This window comes from Caenorhabditis elegans, chromosome II, assembly GCF_000002985.6.
Source record: "Caenorhabditis elegans chromosome II".
In the NCBI taxonomy this organism is placed as follows: domain Eukaryota; kingdom Metazoa; phylum Nematoda; class Chromadorea; order Rhabditida; family Rhabditidae; genus Caenorhabditis; species Caenorhabditis elegans.
Window position 1 is genome coordinate 4,663,560 of NC_003280.10, and position 17,989 is coordinate 4,681,548.

The 17,989-nt window shown below is 36.4% G+C and overlaps 8 protein-coding genes across 8 annotated transcripts; 4 read left to right on the plus strand and 4 right to left on the minus strand.

The window, feature by feature from the left end:
* Positions 1-62: 62 nt before the first annotated feature.
* On the minus strand, positions 63-1,900 carry T05A7.11 (F-box domain-containing protein). The gene is made up of 5 exons (NM_001027140.3): positions 1,791-1,900; positions 1,569-1,735; positions 1,395-1,519; positions 1,165-1,330; positions 63-1,115 (listed from the first exon to the last, which is right to left on the minus strand). Exons 1-5 carry the CDS (start codon positions 1,884-1,886, stop codon positions 278-280), a joined length of 1,392 nt encoding a protein of 463 aa, NP_001022311.2. The 5' UTR covers positions 1,887-1,900; the 3' UTR covers positions 63-277.
* Positions 1,901-2,303: 403 nt separating this feature from the next.
* Positions 2,304-4,113, minus strand: fut-5 (Alpha-(1,3)-fucosyltransferase fut-5). The gene is made up of 8 exons (NM_001027139.2): positions 3,903-4,113; positions 3,744-3,853; positions 3,613-3,696; positions 3,389-3,569; positions 2,891-3,104; positions 2,716-2,848; positions 2,537-2,664; positions 2,304-2,493 (listed from the first exon to the last, which is right to left on the minus strand). Exons 1-8 carry the CDS (start codon positions 4,027-4,029, stop codon positions 2,334-2,336), a joined length of 1,137 nt encoding a protein of 378 aa, NP_001022310.1. The 5' UTR covers positions 4,030-4,113; the 3' UTR covers positions 2,304-2,333.
* Positions 4,114-5,083: 970 nt separating this feature from the next.
* Positions 5,084-8,233, minus strand: T05A7.6 (Protein kinase domain-containing protein). Its single transcript, NM_062423.4, has 7 exons — positions 8,058-8,233; positions 7,258-7,560; positions 6,644-7,205; positions 6,391-6,590; positions 6,219-6,346; positions 5,454-6,169; positions 5,084-5,403 (listed from the first exon to the last, which is right to left on the minus strand). Exons 1-7 carry the CDS (start codon positions 8,178-8,180, stop codon positions 5,159-5,161), a joined length of 2,277 nt encoding a protein of 758 aa, NP_494824.1. The 5' UTR covers positions 8,181-8,233; the 3' UTR covers positions 5,084-5,158.
* A 1,267-nt stretch (positions 8,234-9,500) lies between these two features.
* clec-140 (C-type lectin domain-containing protein) lies at positions 9,501-12,726 on the plus strand. The gene is made up of 3 exons (NM_062425.3): positions 9,501-11,111; positions 11,178-11,454; positions 11,920-12,726. The coding sequence occupies exons 1-3, from the start codon at positions 10,914-10,916 to the stop codon at positions 12,168-12,170; spliced, it is 726 nt and encodes a 241-aa protein (NP_494826.1). The 5' UTR covers positions 9,501-10,913; the 3' UTR covers positions 12,171-12,726.
* hmg-11 (HMG) lies at positions 9,526-10,187 on the plus strand. Its single transcript, NM_062424.10, has 2 exons — positions 9,526-9,611; positions 9,714-10,187. The coding sequence occupies exons 1-2, from the start codon at positions 9,527-9,529 to the stop codon at positions 10,040-10,042; spliced, it is 414 nt and encodes a 137-aa protein (NP_494825.1). The 5' UTR covers position 9,526; the 3' UTR covers positions 10,043-10,187.
* On the plus strand, positions 12,222-12,689 carry T05A7.3 (CUB domain-containing protein; the record flags this gene model as incomplete). The annotated part of the gene is made up of 1 exon (NM_062426.3): positions 12,222-12,689. The coding sequence occupies one exon, from the start codon at positions 12,222-12,224 to the stop codon at positions 12,687-12,689; it is 468 nt and encodes a 155-aa protein (NP_494827.1).
* A 1,930-nt stretch (positions 12,727-14,656) lies between the features above and the next one.
* T05A7.1 (uncharacterized protein) lies at positions 14,657-16,076 on the plus strand. The gene is made up of 5 exons (NM_001377785.2): positions 14,657-14,779; positions 14,839-15,088; positions 15,587-15,671; positions 15,721-15,801; positions 15,850-16,076. Exons 1-5 carry the CDS (start codon positions 14,659-14,661, stop codon positions 15,967-15,969), a joined length of 657 nt encoding a protein of 218 aa, NP_001364752.1. The 5' UTR covers positions 14,657-14,658; the 3' UTR covers positions 15,970-16,076.
* A 23-nt stretch (positions 16,077-16,099) lies between these two features.
* T05A7.7 (EB domain-containing protein) lies at positions 16,100-17,932 on the minus strand. The gene is made up of 6 exons (NM_062428.5): positions 17,711-17,932; positions 17,529-17,603; positions 17,251-17,477; positions 16,561-16,779; positions 16,427-16,510; positions 16,100-16,303 (listed from the first exon to the last, which is right to left on the minus strand). The coding sequence occupies exons 1-6, from the start codon at positions 17,761-17,763 to the stop codon at positions 16,191-16,193; spliced, it is 771 nt and encodes a 256-aa protein (NP_494829.1). The 5' UTR covers positions 17,764-17,932; the 3' UTR covers positions 16,100-16,190.
* Positions 17,933-17,989: the final 57 nt, after the last annotated feature.

The window sequence follows — 17,989 nt, forward strand, 5'->3', positions numbered from 1 at the left end:
ATTCTGTGATGTGAAGTTTTTTTTACATCGAAAAAAGGATTTATACATATATGTAGAGAAATATTGTTTTCATTAACAATTCATTGAAAAACTAATTTCGGAAAAACAATGGAAATCAAGTGCAATGGAGAACACGGCAAAATTTACATCATGTTTAAAAAACCTTTAAAAATCATACTGAAACTATAAGAAAATTATGAAAAAATATTTGCTTTAAAGAACAAATAAATTCCAATTGTATGTTTAAAGGTTAAAAATAAAATACACAAGAGGATGATCAAGCGAATTCCCATTTGCTTTTGCTCTTATTCACGCCATGATGTCTATAACATCTCGTGCAATTTGCAACATGTTCGGGAGTGATGAACTTTCTCGCCGAGGCAGAATATTCCTTTTGGTTAATTGTGCTATGGTAATATTTCCCGAAAGACTCTTCTTCCACCAGAACAGCAATGTCAAGCATTCGATTTATTGATTTATCCTTAATTGTGAAATACATATCCATATATGGGCCTTCTGGTAGTCTTAGAAAATTTGCGCTTCTTCGCTCTTCTCGACTTTTCTCTTCAAGACGAAGCCATTTAACGGTTTGCCCATTTTCGATCCGAAGATTTTTGAAGAACTTCACTGTTTGAGTTGTCTTTGGAACCGTTGGAAATAGATGGAGATCGATTTTGATGTATTTTGGCACATTTCTCCAAATAAGCGGTATTAAGTCAATAACATTTCTTTCCATTGAAGCAAGATTTACAAGACAGCTTGGTAATGAAATCTTCAATTTCTCAGTGGGAAATAAACAGCTAGCATTATGGATTGTTACCGCACAATCTTCCTTTGATAACCATTCCGAATTTCTCATATTAATGTGAAGATGTGATAAATTCCAATTATTGACAGGTGCATGTTGAGCCTCGTGTAATCTAATTGCGCCAAAACGCCCGACTCGCAGTTCTACTGTTTTTGGGTTTAGTGCAGCCAGAAGTTCCATAGCAACATCGCGGGAAAATGAACTATTGAGTATGAGTATTAGATGGTCACATGTGAATGGCGGAATCAGATTTTGGAGATATGAAGCGTATTGTCTTCTTTTGTGTTGTTCGATCAATGAGAACAATCTGAAAAATAATTACTTTAATTTTATGGATTCATGTTTTAAATTCCCACCTGTCACAAATGATTAATTCCTTAAAATGTGGATCGAGCCGACTTCGTATCACCATATGCAATTGTAGTGGACCATATCTATTGCATTTATCTGCAATTTCGGTGCAACCTTCACATCCTTCTGGACAAATTGAACTCATTCCAATGAACTCTCGGATAGTATAACCTGGAAGAGGAAATAAAATTAAAGTACTTTATACGTATATTATCTAGTATGTATAAAAACTTACGACAATTTCCAATCAAGTCGTCCATAATAATTCTGTGAGTGTTCTGAAGATCCCAATGCTTTAGTTTATGGAGTTCCTTCACTTCAAAGTATTTTATCTTCACCCTACATTTGTTTTTCAAAAATCTAGGAAAATAGTATTAATATAAAGTTGAAAAATTTTGCATTCACTTACCTTATTCTTTTATGAAACGAGCTCTCTTTGCAAAACTTCCCATTGATCGTAACTCCTTCATCATCTGGTTTCAAATGAACTTCTGGTACTCTTGCTTCAATAAGTATTTTCTCATGGGATTGTCGAAGTACGTTGATGCATTCTTTGTTGAAAGATCGATTGACTAGCTGGAAAATTTTAGTTGAACAAAACAAAATAGAAATCCAAATTGAAAGTACTTACTCGAAGATCTGGAAAATTTTCAAAGGGGTAGGTGTGTTTGATTATGTTATTGATAACAATATCAATACTGAATATTTTCTCCATTGGATCGGACATTGCTGCCTGTTTCTGAATTAAAAGAAAAACATATAGACTCTAGAAACATATAAAACTTCAAAAAAAAACATAAGAAACACCTACTACAAGTTTTACCAAAATAAGAAAATGAAAGAAAAAAAAAGACAAACGAATCAGAACTGCCAAGAAGAAATAGGAAAGTATCAAAACTCGAACTATAGATTAAGTTATATAATTGCATTTTGCGCAGCCAGATATCCCGAAACTTACACAAAACTGAGGTCGGGAGGTGGAATATAAACGAAGGTTACACTTTAATCAGGGTTTGTGTTAAACTAAATGATTCACAGAATATCTCCAATCTTAATGAATTGCAAGTGAAATGTTTTGTATTTCCAAGTTTCCATCTCAAAAATGGGAAAATAGCATGAAATGTGTCCGAAACTGTTCGGGAAATAATTTAAATCTTTATTTTAACTTCAAAAATCATAAAAACCGAGTTGCAAACGAATTATCACAAGTCGAAGTGCTATGCCAAGAGTTTAAATTCTCGTAAACTTTGTGAGGTACCAGTTTTCTTTTGTAACCCGCCAGCTTTTGACACAATTGGCAAAACCCGATGTTTCCCTCATTGGTATCCACAATTCTGAAAATAGAAAGTATTCATATTTCAAGAACTCATTAATTACTTGAATTGTTTTCTCCACTTATGATATTTCATATACTCCTCTTCATTAGATGTCACATTTTGGATATGATGCACAAATTCTTCAAGATTCGGGTAGTCATCAACTGCGATGTACATTGAATCTGGGATCTGAAATATTGAAATTTAACTATAAATTTAACATGAAAAACGGGAACTCACTCCAAGATCTCTATAAATTTTTCTAGACATCACAATGGGAACTGTCTTGTAAATACCTGCTTTTTTCCAGAATTTCTCGGTCACGTAATCCTTGCAGTTACTGTTTTCAAAAGCGATGGCGAATTTGTAGGGTCTGAAACAATTTTTTTTGACAATCAAGTTTTAAAGGACTCACGAATGGAACTTCACATCACACCCGGGAGGACCTCTGCGCCTTGGACATTCAGCAGGTTCCTTTTTGTATAATTGTCCGTATAAATCAATACTCATTCCTTTTTTAATTAATTTTTCAACCAATTCCTTTCGTTTGTTCTGTGCATTTCCATTTGAGACCATCCAGAGTGTTTCTTTTGTTTTCGAATTCCAGATTTCGCTGTAGTTCACTTCAGCTAAAATTATGGTAACATTAGCATTTTTGACAAATACAAATAAAAATTCAGAACTGCATTCCCTATTAGATTTGCACCTCGTTCTACTTTGACAGTTGATATCTCGGTTGACTTCGGTTTTATCAAAGAATTGTCAACTGATAAAATACGTGCAAAATGTTATTCTATATTAAGGTCGTTCAATATTTTTTGATAAAACTATATACAACCGAAAAAATACCATCAAAGTAGATCAATGAGGGTGTGGGTCTGATATGGAAAATACAGTAAGTTTGAAAACCAACCTGGCACATAACTCTTCACAAATGCCCCATATGGATGGAAAATATCAGAATCGGTGCGATAAGTCATTGTCCAATTAAAAAAGTTATGATATACAGTTAAGCCAGCAAAAAATGGATTTTCCATAGCCATCATGATATATGGAATATCATATCGTCGATTTTTATTGAAAAATGAGAGTTTCTACAAAAAAAATTATTTTTAGTGGGTTGGAGGTTAATATTACCGTCTCATTGATATCCCGTGAGTGGAATACAATGGCATCCGCAATTGGAAAAGTCTTATTATTGCTTGTAACAGTGCACGAGTTCTGAAAAAACCAATGGTTAAATTCTCGGTAACTTTCGAAGTACTTACTTTAATTTTTTCAGAACAATCCCGTAAAATTGAATTTTCAATGGGTACATCGAAAAATGGAGTGGCAGTGTATATTACAACTTTTGGTACCTTTTTAAATGTTATATTTCCTTTAAAAATTTCCTGATTAATACAATTTAGGCTGAAAAACTAGCAAACCTCCGTAAAAAATCCCCATTCTCTGATTATAATTGATTTGATACGAGTACCCGGCTATCATAATAAAAGTGCATATTCCGATGAAAAATGAGAATTGAAACACGGCTCGTAAAGTATTATGTTTCATAAAGAATCTGTAAAATATAAAAAGTATAAAAATAGAGAAGTGTCCTCCCAAAAGAGGAAAATAATATAGAAGTTTCTATGGAAACTCCGAGAAATGAGAAAGACGTTTTATTTTTTCTGAATACAGACATGTCAGAATACGCAATTTTTTCTACTAAGTTGCAATATTAATTTTTTTTAGTGTCCTCAATTTAACTTTTTTCAAGAAATTGCGCCATTAAAAATAATTTGTATCTGAAGACCAGGTTTTTCAATGTGACAACTTTCAAATAATATCAGTAGAGTTTTCATAAGAGTAATATTTAAAACAAAATGAGCATGTTTTAAAGCTTACCACTAAAAAAATGCAGAGCAAAACAGTAACAAAAAAAATATTTTTAAAAACTTATTTCAAACTGTTCTCTGTGCTGGGCGATGTGGTCCACGTGTTCAGATCGATGAAAAAATGGTTTACGTACAATATTTTAAGAAAAATACAAATTTTCCAAAATGGTCAATTTTTCCGACTGGAAAAAATTTTCTCATCTTTATTTCGAAGTTTTCAATAGGAAATTTTTATAGAAATTTAGAGGAATACTTGTATTATACTTTCTAAAAACAACTTTACTTTTATATAGAAAGCACAAGGATTTGTCTATATCTCTATATAACTTTCGAAAAAAAATAGCGAGAGAGTGTGGATTTTGTAAATGTGCCGCACAGGTAGGGGTGGCGATAGGTCGCAACAGGGCGCCCTCGCTATTTCACAGCAGCTTCACGAACAATCCAATCAGAATTTTGAAGATGAAAATTAAATTAGCATGGTTTACTTATTACTCGAATTTTCTTTCGAGGTCGAAACTTTATTCATTGAGGTCGTTAGTAGGGGTGGCGTTAGGTCGCAACAGGGCGCCCTATCGCCACCCCTACGCACAGGTACGCATAGAAATGAAAAATGGGTGGTAGGGACTGAAGCCTTTTTGCCAATCGTCTCAGTTTTGTAGAATCTTGTGAGATAATCTGCAAGAGGTCTGCTAGATGTTTCCATCGGAAAAACAAAAAATTAAAAGCCTGATAATGATTGCAAAATCATTTTATTCAATTACAAAACATTGCATTCTATTCAGAGCATCTATTCAGAGCTACACGAGTTATTCTTCATCATCTCCAGTTCCCTTTTTTTCCGACTTCTCCGATTCACTGTCAAACTCCTTTTGCTTCAGTTTGCCCATCCAATCCAACTTCTTAGTGATCTTGGCACCTACATCATTGGCAGTTGTCTTGAGGAAGTTTAGAATGTACGAGTAGTCTGGAGTGGTGTCGTATTGCATGTCGTCGACGTACACGACCAAATCTTTCAAGCGTTTCAGAATATTTGAGAATTGGAAATTGTCGACTGAAACCAGATTATTTTCCTTGTTTTTACACTAAGAAAATAAAACTTACAGGTAGCAAAGAATGTGTTCTTCGACTTCAAAATCTCCCTGGGATCGCACAAAGCTCTCCAAGGCATTCCATGTGCTTCATCCATCAAATCAAATACCAAGTAGATCCAAGTTTCCAAGTCATCCTTCCTTCCCTGTTCCTGCTGCATCATACATGCCCGACAAGCATATCTCAGCGTTCCCAGGAACTTCACCTTCTTTCTTTTTATCTTGTGAACTCCATTCTCATCAACGTAAAGTTTGGCAATTCCAAAGTCGAGCATGTAGACTGTATCCTCACGTTCATCAAGACCAACTGCATAGTTTGCTGGTTTGATGTCTCGATGGAGATAGCCAAGTGAATGAAGATCCCGGAGAGCAGTGACAGTTTGGATGGCAACGTTGAATGAAGTGTGCTTTGAAAACGAGGCGAGGAGGTACTTGCGGCGAATGTCTTCAAGGGATGGTCCAACAAGACCCATCACAACAAACTTGCACTTGAGCTGCTCACACTTTCCACGATCCACAAATTCAATGAAATTTTTGAACTTGTTATCCTTCTTCTTCTCGGCAGTCTTCATCATCACAGTCACCTCGACTTTCAGACGTAAGTATCGCTTCTCTCCCTCTTCACTTTCAGTCTTCAATGCGTAGCATTTGTTGGATGCCTGGCTCTCCCGATGCACTTTGTACACATCTCCAAATCCACCGGAACCGAGAAGATTCACTACTTTCCATCTGAAAATTGTTTGACTTTTCAGCAGGATCTATTTTCTTCAGTACTTACCCGTCTGTTGCTCCAACTCCCAATATGACATCTCCAGATGACAACTTCTTTCTGGCTGGCTTTTTTGGCTTCTCACCTCGTGGAAGAAAGTCTCGTTCTCCTGTCACCTTGCAGTCGAAACTGCGTACCTGAAAACCTTTTGTTTAAAAGCTTTCTTGAATAAGTTATTTACCGTATCACCAGCGAGTTCGTCCACTCCAGCCTTTCCAAGCCAGTCACACGACTTTTTGTTCAAGTTTTGAACGGTTTGGATGCCTTCCAAGCAGTTTCTGAAGACCTCATAGTCTGGAGCACTCGAAAATTCGTATCCATTGATGACTGAGAGAAGTGGTACCAAGTCGCGTGGAGCATGAGTGAACTGATCTTTCCCGTCTGAAAATTAAAAAATAAAATACACTGTTCAGAAAGATAAGCTGTCTTCTTACTTCCGGCCATAAAAGCATCCTTCTGCTGAATTACCACTAGTGAATTGTTCTCCCGCTTCCAACTCAAAGATCCATTATCCATCAGATAGAACAAAGTGTACACCCAGCTTTCCAAGTCATCCTTTCGTCCCTGATCCTTGGATCCTTGGCAAGCTCTGTTCGCGAAGCGTCCACAACCGTACATCTTAACATTCGTTCTTGCAGTCACATGTTTCTTGTTTTCTTCGAACTTCCTAGCTTGACGGAAATCCTGCAAGAACAGAGTTGGCTCGTCCATTCCTAGCCCACAATGAAACGATGCTGGACTAATGTTTCGGTGAATGTAGCCAATCGAATGCAGATTCTGAATTGCTCTGAGCATCTGGAGACCAACGACGAATGAGCAGTCCATTGAAAGTTGTCCCATCGTGGCCTTTTTCATTATTTCATTCAACGTGGCACCGTATGGAGAAACGATCAGAAACTCCACTTTGTCCTTCACAATACTGCCATACTCTATCATTGATATGAAACATTTGTCACCAGGAATCTTCTCAAGACGTCGGAGAAGAGCTGCTTCAGTCTGAAATTGAAAATAAAATGTACATCCTTCCTGTTCTTCCAAAACTTCTCACCTTCAAAATCTGTGGATCCTTTCTCGCCACCTTCATTCTATAATCGTCTCCCGATTCCGTATCCTTCACCAAATAAACGTCGTAGTCCAGAAGCTTCGAACTTTTCCGCAGTTGCGATGTCACCTTGTACTGGTTAACTCCTTCCACAATCTCCCCACTCGCGAAGCACTTCATTGGTGAAGGTTTCTTGCGAGCACGACCCGAGTTATCCTTCTTCTTGTTTTTTCCACTCAGTGGACCTTTCGAATTTAACGAACTGACTCTACTTTTAGATTTACTCGATCTAAGATCACCGCCTGTGGTCTGAAAAATTTAGGTTTAATTGTGGATAGCACAAATTTTAGATTTTACAACACGGCTAAGCCAGTTTCAAGAATCATATCTTTAAGGCATTAAGGCAGGCAGAACCTAAGGCTTCCATGCAGACACCGAAAAGTTTGCCGTGGCCACCTGGAGGCGACCTTCGCCTGCCTCACATCGCGACTCCTGCATCTTGTATAGTGTCACGATGAATCCAAAGTGTCAGACGTAAGAATCTTTGGTGCAAACACGAAGCATTTGATTGCATGTCACAATTGAGGCGAAGAGGGCGACGTGAGGTGGGCACGTTTCAGGCAGGCTCTGAAGCCACGCTTGCCGCTCGTGGAAGCCCTAGACAGAACCAAAAGTATCGAATGTCTCTTTTCACGTTAACCATTCTGACTCTCCAAACAAAAAAGTACAAATTTACGATAAAAACCGCATAACAAGCAACTCGAAATCTTTATTAAAACAGATGCGCCAACATTCTCCAAACTTACATTCGGCTTCTTCCCTCGAAAAGACAAAAATCCGCCGTTCGGTTTTGAGCCAGGCTTCCTTTTCTGTGTTGATTGCATTGTTGAGAGTTTTGATTGTTTTGCCGTCTCATCCGCTGTACCCATTTTGAAGTGCAATTTTGCCCCAACTCTCGTTCAGATGGTATGATCGCCAAATTGAAAAATAAATTTGAAACTGGCCGAGGTGGGAGGATTCCCGTGATTTGTTTTTTTTTGTTCTTCCACGGACAAATTTTTGGGGAAAGGTCGGGTCTTGTTGTCACGTAGAAAAGTTGTGAATTTAATTTTTTTGTAATTGGAAAATTTTTGAATATTATTTTCTCACATGTTATTTTTTGTATTTTTATTTGAGCATTATACAAGAATTTCCCAGTTACAAAAAAAATTTACCTAATTTCAAAAATTGTTGAAATTGGTTAAAAGTTTTTAAATTTAAAAAATTCTATGGATAGTTCCAGAATAACTGTTTTTTAAGGTAGAGTAGCAAAATTTGTGCTCAAATTTAAAACAAAAACGTACAGTATCGGCCAAAACTCTTCTCGTTTTCAGTTTTTTTATGTGATTGTGCTTGAGTTGTTCAAACACGCATAACTGAAAAACTATGATATTAGCAAAATATTTTCAACTAAGAAAATGTTGCCAATTACTTGTTTTACATGTTTCCTAGTATCAAAATTATAAAACTTCATTTCAAAGAATTTTACAGCAGCTGACATCAGGTGGGTCTATTTTTTATAGTGACCCACATCTAGGGATTTTTTTGAAGCAAAGTTAATCCACAGATTTTTCTACATCGTCCAATTTATTTCTCTGTCACAACCAGGAACATTTATACTTAACATTAAACAAACATAACGTCAGAATCAAGTGTCTCGTTTTTTCCAGTTTTCCCATGATGCCTATAACCTTTCTTAGGATCTCACTGGCATGTTGCCAAGACGCAGCTGTTTGAATGTTAAAAACGATACAATCTGCCTATTTATTTTCCATGCACACATCGTCACGACATTAGAACATCTGTTTGTCCATTGTTTCCAAATTATGTATCGATTTAATTTCTAATCCCTCCTCCAAGGGCCCCACACACATTCTCGCTCTAATAATTGCTTACTCATTTTTTTTTTGCAGTGTGACACATTCTCCCCTCTTTACTCCTCTTCGCTCTTTCCCATGTTCGAGGTCAGCACGCTCGTTTGGTGTCCCAAACGCCTGCGTCTCTCGCACGCGACCGAGTTTTGAATTTAATTCTAAACCGCAGCGCGACCGCGTCGCTCTAACGAACGGATCTCTCCGTATCTAGTTCAGGGAGTTTTTCTGACATTTGCTTGTTTGTCTCACACCAGTTTCATACGATATTTGAATTGGTCTCTGGATTTTTTTGAAAATTTTTTTCTTTTACTTTTTTATTTTTTGCTTTGTATTTATATTATAAAAATGTATAAATTTTCAGAATGAGTGGAGAAGTTGGATCCAACGAATGCCTTGTTTCTACCAATGAAGTTCAAGAAGATTCTCCAGCTGTGACCGAGTCATCAAGTACGTTTTTTTTTGCCTTTTAAATTGTAGTATTATTCAAGATAATTTCAGTTTTTAGAATCCAATAAATCTGACTAATTCATTAAAAATTATCTTTTTCAGGCGCCAACGGATCTTCACCAGTTCGTCGCGGACGCGGACGTCCACCAAAGGGAACCAAGGTCCCAAAAGTCAAGCCGGCTCCAAAGCCGTATTCTGGAGCACCACGTGGCCGCCCACGCAAGTCTGACCAAGTTGCCAAGTCTCCAGTTGCCAAGTCGCCAGTTGCTTCATCGTCCGCCGATGCTTCTCCAAAGCGTTCTCGTGGAGCACCAAAGAGCTACGCTGAGGATGTTGCTGCAACGAAGCCAGCCAAGACTGATGTCGCCACACCGGCTCTTGCTGCTTTGACTGGAGAGAAGAAGGGACGTGGACGCCCAAAGAAGAATTAGATCCAAGGATCTTCATTAACGGTCTCCTCTTCGTCTCATTTTAAGATACTCCGACCTTTTCACTTTTAATTTCCTGAGCCATTATTTATGTATTTATGATTTTTGAACGTCAAGTGAGTGTGAAAATAAATAAAATTAAATTTTCAATGCAATTCGATCTCAAAGACCTCTTATCAACCAAAATGATTTCGAGCAAGTCAAAATGAGCAGCTTCAAGTGGTGTCAGGCTGTCCCATCGCCCCACTGCACACAAACAGCGGGAAATAGTTCTTCAACTTTTGTGACGTCACAGCGCAATTTTGAATATGTATTCTCCCGCCTTTCGTGTGCAGTGGAGCGATGTGACAGTCTGACACCACGTGAACGGAGGAATACGGTGCCCCGATTCGAAACGAATAAAATTTTGTAGCTACCGTAAGGTTATATATTTTTTCTATTTTTTGGTGGGGTTTGCCAGGCGTAAAGACAAATCAACTAATTATTTTCACTCGAATTTGGAACTAACAATTTATGTAGATTTTCCAAATTTTGAAAGCTTCCATAACCACCGAGTGCAAGCAGAAACAGTGTATTTTCAGTCATACCTTTTATGAAACATTTTGAGATTGAATGGAACTGACCATTATATATATTTCTGCGTTTTTTTGAAATTTTCATTTTTCGGTGAGGTTTGCCGGGTATAAAAACTAATCAACTAATTATTATCACTTGAATTTCAGAAATTATCAAAAACTTAATGGGTGTGTCCATCAGCAAATTTCATAATCTCTTTTGTAGCCGAACTTATGTTATCAGTTCTTCCGTACTTTCCCGATGCCATTATTTAAACTAATCAGTCGCTGATAGTTTGCTAGTTTACTCAATTTGTGAAATGCACTTTTCCTTCATTTTCCTGGTACTGGTGTACCTGACATTTGCCTTTGGTGACTCTTTGATCTGTAACAACGGATTTACTGTAGTAAACTCTAACAAGTGCTTGAAGCTGTTTAGCTCAGCGGTGAAGCACCGGACAGCTGAAGCCAACTGCGCATCTTATGGAGGAACTCTAGTGAATATTAGAAATTCTATTGTGAGTTGATTTACTAAAATCATACTTTTTTTGTGACCAAATTAAAAAAAATCTCTCGATATCCAGGATAACCGAGCAGTCACCCAGTTTGTTGGAAATATTGGCTTGAGCTTCTGGATTGGTGTCTACTGCCTGGAATCCAATAATCCATCTTCTTGCTATTTTGATGATGACCTAGGAACTGATACCGCTTTCAACAATTTTGCAAAAGGATTTCCAAATACCGATATTGGAGGATGTGTCTACAGTGCAACTAGTGGGTCTTTGGCTGGACAATGGATTAGTTCAGAGTGTGATAATGTGGAAATGGCATATGTTTGTGAAATTCCGATGACAAGAGCAGGTAATTGTGACTTCATAGTAAAAATTATTTTAAGCAACAATAAATTTGATTTAGTTTCGAAATTTTGATAAGACAGAAACGTGACTTCTTGGAAGAGTACAAGAGTTTATTGAGAACTTATTGGGCTTCAGGAGTTGATCACAAACTGTCAATTGTGCTCAAAAAGTGAGACCGACCCTTTTCTATATTTTAGTAACACTTTTAGTACCTGATTCCGATAAGGATATATCTAATTATGAAATGTGTTTCTAAGAAGACCCACATTTGGCCACGGACTTGTTCCAATCGGTCATCTTAAATTGTTTCTTCCTCCCCCACTATTCAATCGTTTGTTTTATATTTTGATTTTTGTCTGTAATTGATTGCTTTTTTTGAAATTTTGAATGGTTGAGAAGAAATAAACAAATATAATATAAAAAAGATAAACCACCTCTCTACTTCTCATTTAATCTTCCAGAATTTCAGATTCCTGCGCTCACAATTACAATGGCTACTGCTACATAATGTCTCATGAAAACTCGACATCTCCCATCCTTTCATTCAATGATGCCTACAAATCCTGTCAAGACAACTGTGCAAACCTGGTCTCTATTCACTCGAGAAGAGAGCTCAGCTACATTCAAGGAATCTACAGCCCATTCAATATATCGAGTGTTACAATTGGCGGTCTATCAACGGCTCCCATGGCTCCATATTGGTCTGATCTTAGCCACTGAGACTTTGCTCACATAAACCCTCGTACTGGAACCACTGGAAACTGCTTTCAAATGGCAGTTAAAACTGATTTAACTTGGTCAAAATCTGATTGTGCAGCGACTCAGTATTTCCTGTGTAAACGTCCAACTGGTATAACCTGTGGACCACCAACGCCAGCCCCTCCTGTGATTATCACACCAGCGCCAACGAATCCATCAGGATGTAACTCAACTGCTCTTTTTGATGCCGGAACAATTACTTCGCCCAATTATCCTAGTACTTTTCCAATCCCCTCATATTGTGTTTATAAGTTGACAACTCTTGGTGCATACCGTATTGGCATATATTTCTCGGATCTCTCCATGTCCCAAAATTCATACGTTCTAGTGTATGACTCAAATGGATCACTGATTGTTTCTCTGACGCGATCTTCATCGTTGGGAAACTATTACAGCAGCTCCAACACAATGACTGTCTCTTTCACAAGTGGGAATTATAATGGATATCGTGGATTTTCAGCAAAATTTTTATCCTTCTAACTAAAAAATCATAAAATAATAAATCATTGGAATTATTTTTAAGAGTTTTCCACAAAGAAGCTTCAGAGTTTTGAAAAAAAAAGTCACGAGAATCGTATCTTTTTGATCCGCAATCATATTGGACCAACAAGTAGGTACCCAGACTCATTGACTCATCTTCACGAGTGCACAAGCAGCTGACTACCAATCACTTGTCACCGTAAATTCTCGTTCTCTAAACTTCTGGTCTATGATTGCATCGGCTATGATCATGATCAACATCAAGTTTACAAGTTATTATATTATTTACTAATGTGTTTTTTGGATTTTTGGCTTTAGAAAATAACAATTTTGAGCACTTGTGGGTATTTTGCTCTGCATCAAAAAAACCTTTAAACCGATCTTTAGTTGGAAAAATTGATTTGAAATATTTAAAAATGAGTCGACAGAATTTTGTGACTTTGGGGGCTGAAATTTCGAATTTTTGAAAGAAAATAAAATGAGAAAGTGATAAAAATAATTAACCCAAAAATTCCCGCGGACATCAATTCCAAGTTAGTTCACACCAAATTGGTAATCGTTGACAAGCATTTTTACGAAATGAGCCAATATTTGTTATTAAAATTTAGTTACAGAGTCTAGAAAAAACATTTGCTTTAATTTCAGTTGGAACAGTTTTAAAAAATGCTCAAAAATTGTCTGAAAGTCGGAAGTTACAGGAAAAAATGTCGCATTATTTGTCAATTTTTTCCATCAATTTTCAACTTTCAAACTATACGTGAGCGTTTTTCAAAATTTTCAACTGAAGTTAAAGCTATCAAATGTTTTTTAATGCTCTATCAATAAATTAAAATGAAATAGTCCAATTTCAATTCATTTTTTCAAATTCAAATTTCTTATTGAAATCTTATTCACTTTTTCTCGAATTCCCCAATAACTGGTTTTTATCAGAAATCAAGAATGATATCACTTTCAATTGACAAATGAGACAATTGACGACGGCAGAAATTGTGAGGTCATTGGTTTTTGGCAGGAAATCTAATTTTTAACAAATAAAATTCTATAGTCTATTGTTACAGAGAACACATTAACTAGTATTCGAGTAGTTTGGACCCATTGATAAACAATATTGATAAGGTTTTCGCGATCTGTTCATTTTGCATGTAGATATTGTCTTGATATTTACTAGGTTTATATAATGCGATTTTCAAACATTTGTGAAAATATTTTTCTTTAATCCTTTAACCATGATCCGTTTGCTAAAAAATAGCTGTGAACCTCAGCAATTGACCATGTTTTTCCGTAGTTTTTTGAAACTTCACCAACGTCACGAATTGTTTGTTTTTGTAGGAGTCTTGGCCATTTGAACATATTGGTTAGCGGAATAACACAAAAAACAGATAAATTATCTAATCTTGTATTTAGGTGGAGTGCTTTGTTTTGAAAACCTATCCGCCAACGTTTTTTTTTTAAATTTCTATTTCACTTGCATTCAATGATATCCTATTCAAATAAAAACATTTTACACCAAAAATTAAACTGATGCAGTAGCATTTCTCTGAAATCTTTAGATCAGAAAATGGTTTGTCAAAAATTATACCATTTTTCTAGATTGTATGACTTGGGCAACCAGCTATCCACCCCCATCTAAAAATTTGCATTAATTAGCATGTATTTTTCCTCTCGTTCACAAAATCTGAATCGATTTCCTAGCGGGTCTAGTTTTATGTGTGCTAATAATTTTTGATCTACACATAAATTCGTTTTGATTTTTTGACCTTTTCTTCTTTTTCATTTTATGTTATTTGCCATAGAAAGTAAATTTGAAAATATTTTATCAAACCGAACATCAACCCTGCCTTTGACCGACGTTATTTTAAATTGTAGCCTAAAAAACCAGATTTCCAAATATTTTTTCTCCCTTCGCGTTTCTCTATTTTCCATCTCAATTTTCTGGATCAATGATTTTTTTCAAGTTCCGAATTTTCAGATGCGGTTAAGTATCCAAACCATTCTCTCAATAATTATTGTCACGTTATCATCTGGAATAAACTCATCAAAATGTCGGGATGGAGTGCATAATGTCATTACAGTGGATTCATATGGAAACGGTTAGTTTTTGAAAAGTTTTTACAGTCATTATTTCATCTGAAAAAAATTGAAATTTCAGAAACTCTCCCAGTGGAAATTCGAAATATCCGAATCCATGTCTACGATCATGATATGAAGCCGTCGTGTTACAAGCGAAAAGTGAATGTGGTGATGCCAGGATGGTTTGTGATCAAGAGTGGAGAAGTAGATACATCTCGAGATTTCGATGTTGTCAAAGACGGAGCAGTGTCTGTCAGTGTCGCGTTGGATGGTGATCATATTTGTTTGAACGGACATTCAGATATGTTCATTGTTCCCGAGTCGTTGTGGTTGGTTTTTGCTTTTTTCTTTTGCTTAGATGAACACTTGAATCAGGGGTGGGCGGCAAACAATTTTTCGGCAAATCGGCAAATTTTTCCGATTTGCCTAAATTGTTGGATAAACGGCAATAGCCGAAAACTTTCGACTAATTGTGGTTTTGTACTTTTTTTGGAAAATTCAGAATTTCAATTTTAATCGACAACATTGCACGCATCCTGAAATGAAACGTACTTTGAAAATTAAGCAAATTCTATCAAAATATCGAGAAAAACGGCCAAAAACGGCAAATGCTGCCCACCCCTGGTTTGAATGACATCCTGAATGCAATTGCAATTTTCTGGAAATATTATAGTTGACAACTTTTTATACACTTCTGCCAGAAAATTGTCTTTGCAAATTTTTTCCTATTTACAGCATCTCGGAAAGTTTTTGACCCAATTTTTGGTACTATTTATTTACAGTACTAAAAAATTCCTAATTCTGTCTAATTTTTTTAAACATTTCAGCAACTTCGAGATGAGCTCATTTTTCCCGGTGGATATTTGTAAAACACTTCAACAAAAAGGACTTCATACATTGAAAGAGCTCGAGGTATTTTGGTTCTGATCGTATATTTAGGTTATTAATTTAACAATTTCAGACAAAAAATGCATTCAATGCCACGTTGGAACTTCCTGCGTCTCCAAGCTTCTTAGGAATCTCATTGTTAGATGTGATGAAGGTTAGCTCTAGATTTTTGGCGAGTCTTCCCAAATTGAACTTTTTGCAGGGCAACTATCGAATCAAAATCTCTATCGCATCCGAGGGCAAGAAAATCGTTGAATTTGCCCTTCCAACGGGTTACACAGATCTCAAAATGGGGCTCAATGAGAAAGACGACGAAGATTAAAGCTCAAGCTTGCATAAAAACTAATTTTCCTGTCAAAAATGCATATTCATATTTTACTAGCAACCATTGTTTTCGGGTATGTCTGTGAATAAAAGTGTAATCTTCCCTGGTTGTGAGATTTAAGCTTGAATTTTTTTAAATAACAAATTTATTGACTAGAAGAAAAATATATATTTACATTTAAAAAATAACCAAACCAGACTTTACAAAAACTCGAATAATCATTTTCCATACATCTGATTCATCATCATCATGTTTGGTGGCATTCCATTTGGCAGGCACCTTCCAAATTGACAGATCATTCCCATTGGACAAGATATTAGGTTGTGGCAAGCTGAAATATTTTTAAAAATTTGAAATGGTTCTTTGGGGTTCTTGGTCAGGTTAGATCAAGTCTAGAGGCGTGATATACCTCAATAACTCAAACTTTCTAGTTGAAAAACCTTTAACAACTTACCAAATGTTGTAGACATCGGATTTTGCACACAAATTCCACCGATACAATATTGACCCACTGGACACGTGGCACCGGTCATACAAGCTGGAATAATCAAATCAATTAAAATGAATTTCCTTCTACTCCAAACATACTGGTTTCCGATGGCATTACTTGACTTCCTTGAAAAGCGACATTACTCTTGCTGCAGTACCCGTTTACGCAGATTTGACCGTTGAAGCATTGTTGAACGAGCGAGCAAGGTTGCATTCCGCCAACAGTTGACGGAATAGGACCAGCAGCTAATGGAGCATTTGCAGCGTTTGCTCCATATGGGGTGACTCCAGTTGCAACGTTTCCGCCTACGGAGATACCTGGAAAAATGGGGGTTTAATGGTGGATGTCGTATGTGAAAACAAGTACATAACGTTGTAAATCTACCCACCCCAGTTAGTTTCCTGTAGTTTCTTTTTTTGGAATTTACTTTAAATACACTTATGATAGTCCAAAACCAAATATCATATTAAAATATTCCAAAAATTTTTAGATTTCAAATCGTTTTGGTAAATTGCAAAATTCTTTGGTAAATTGTTTTGGTAGACGCCGAATTTCCTGTATAAATCTGGAATTTTTTGAGTAAATTCGTGTATTGCTGCAGAAAAAACCATTTATATTTTTGTCGATTTCCAAAATGGAAACAGGCAAAAACTGAAAATTTTGATTTCAAGTAAAAACAATTTAAAAATATTTGTTTGAAAACTTTGTAACTTCAGCAATGAACTAGCTCTATTCCATCAAAGTACGTTCAAAAATAACTTTTCAAAAAAAAAGTCCAACTTCCCAACCTCTACTAGCAGCTCCAAATCCTCCACCATATCCTCCCATCCCACCAAGCCCTGCTCCACCACCATAAAGAGCTGCTGCCGATGTCAAAGCTCCAAGACCTCCACCCATCATTCCCATTCCTGCAGGACCACCGTAGCCCAGAGCTCGAGATCCCATCATCGACGTGGTTCCACTTGAGAGACAGTTTCCATTCCAACAGTATTGACCGAATGGGCAAGATATGTATCTAAAAGTTTGGTTGGGTTAGAATTGAAATCCAAGTTTTTGGAAAGAAAACCTGCACATGTCATTATCGTTGTATCCGCCAAGGGCTCCATAGAGAGAACTTCCCAAGAATTGTAGATTTGTTAATCTGAAATTTATGAATCTTTTTAAAAATGAACAATGAGAAGTGTCATAGATAAATTATTTGGAAAAAAGTTTGATCAAAATTGCATACTTTAATTTAAAAGAACCTACCTGATAAAGCTTGTAACTGTCAAAAATTGAAAAACATTTTTCAATATTGGCATCCTTTCTTGAAATGTGTTTTTCTTGCTTCTCAATTAACTGACCAAATCTTGAGACCACGAGAGGTTCGAAAATAATTACACCTCTTGAGAAAACGAAACCACAAAAAACACCAAATTTGTCGAAAATTATGGAGAAGAATTACGTAACCTCAACAAGAGAAACTTGTTGACAAGTGAGTAGTCGGAAAAGAGACAGAAAGTAACAGAATGACAGGCGAGAGCAATT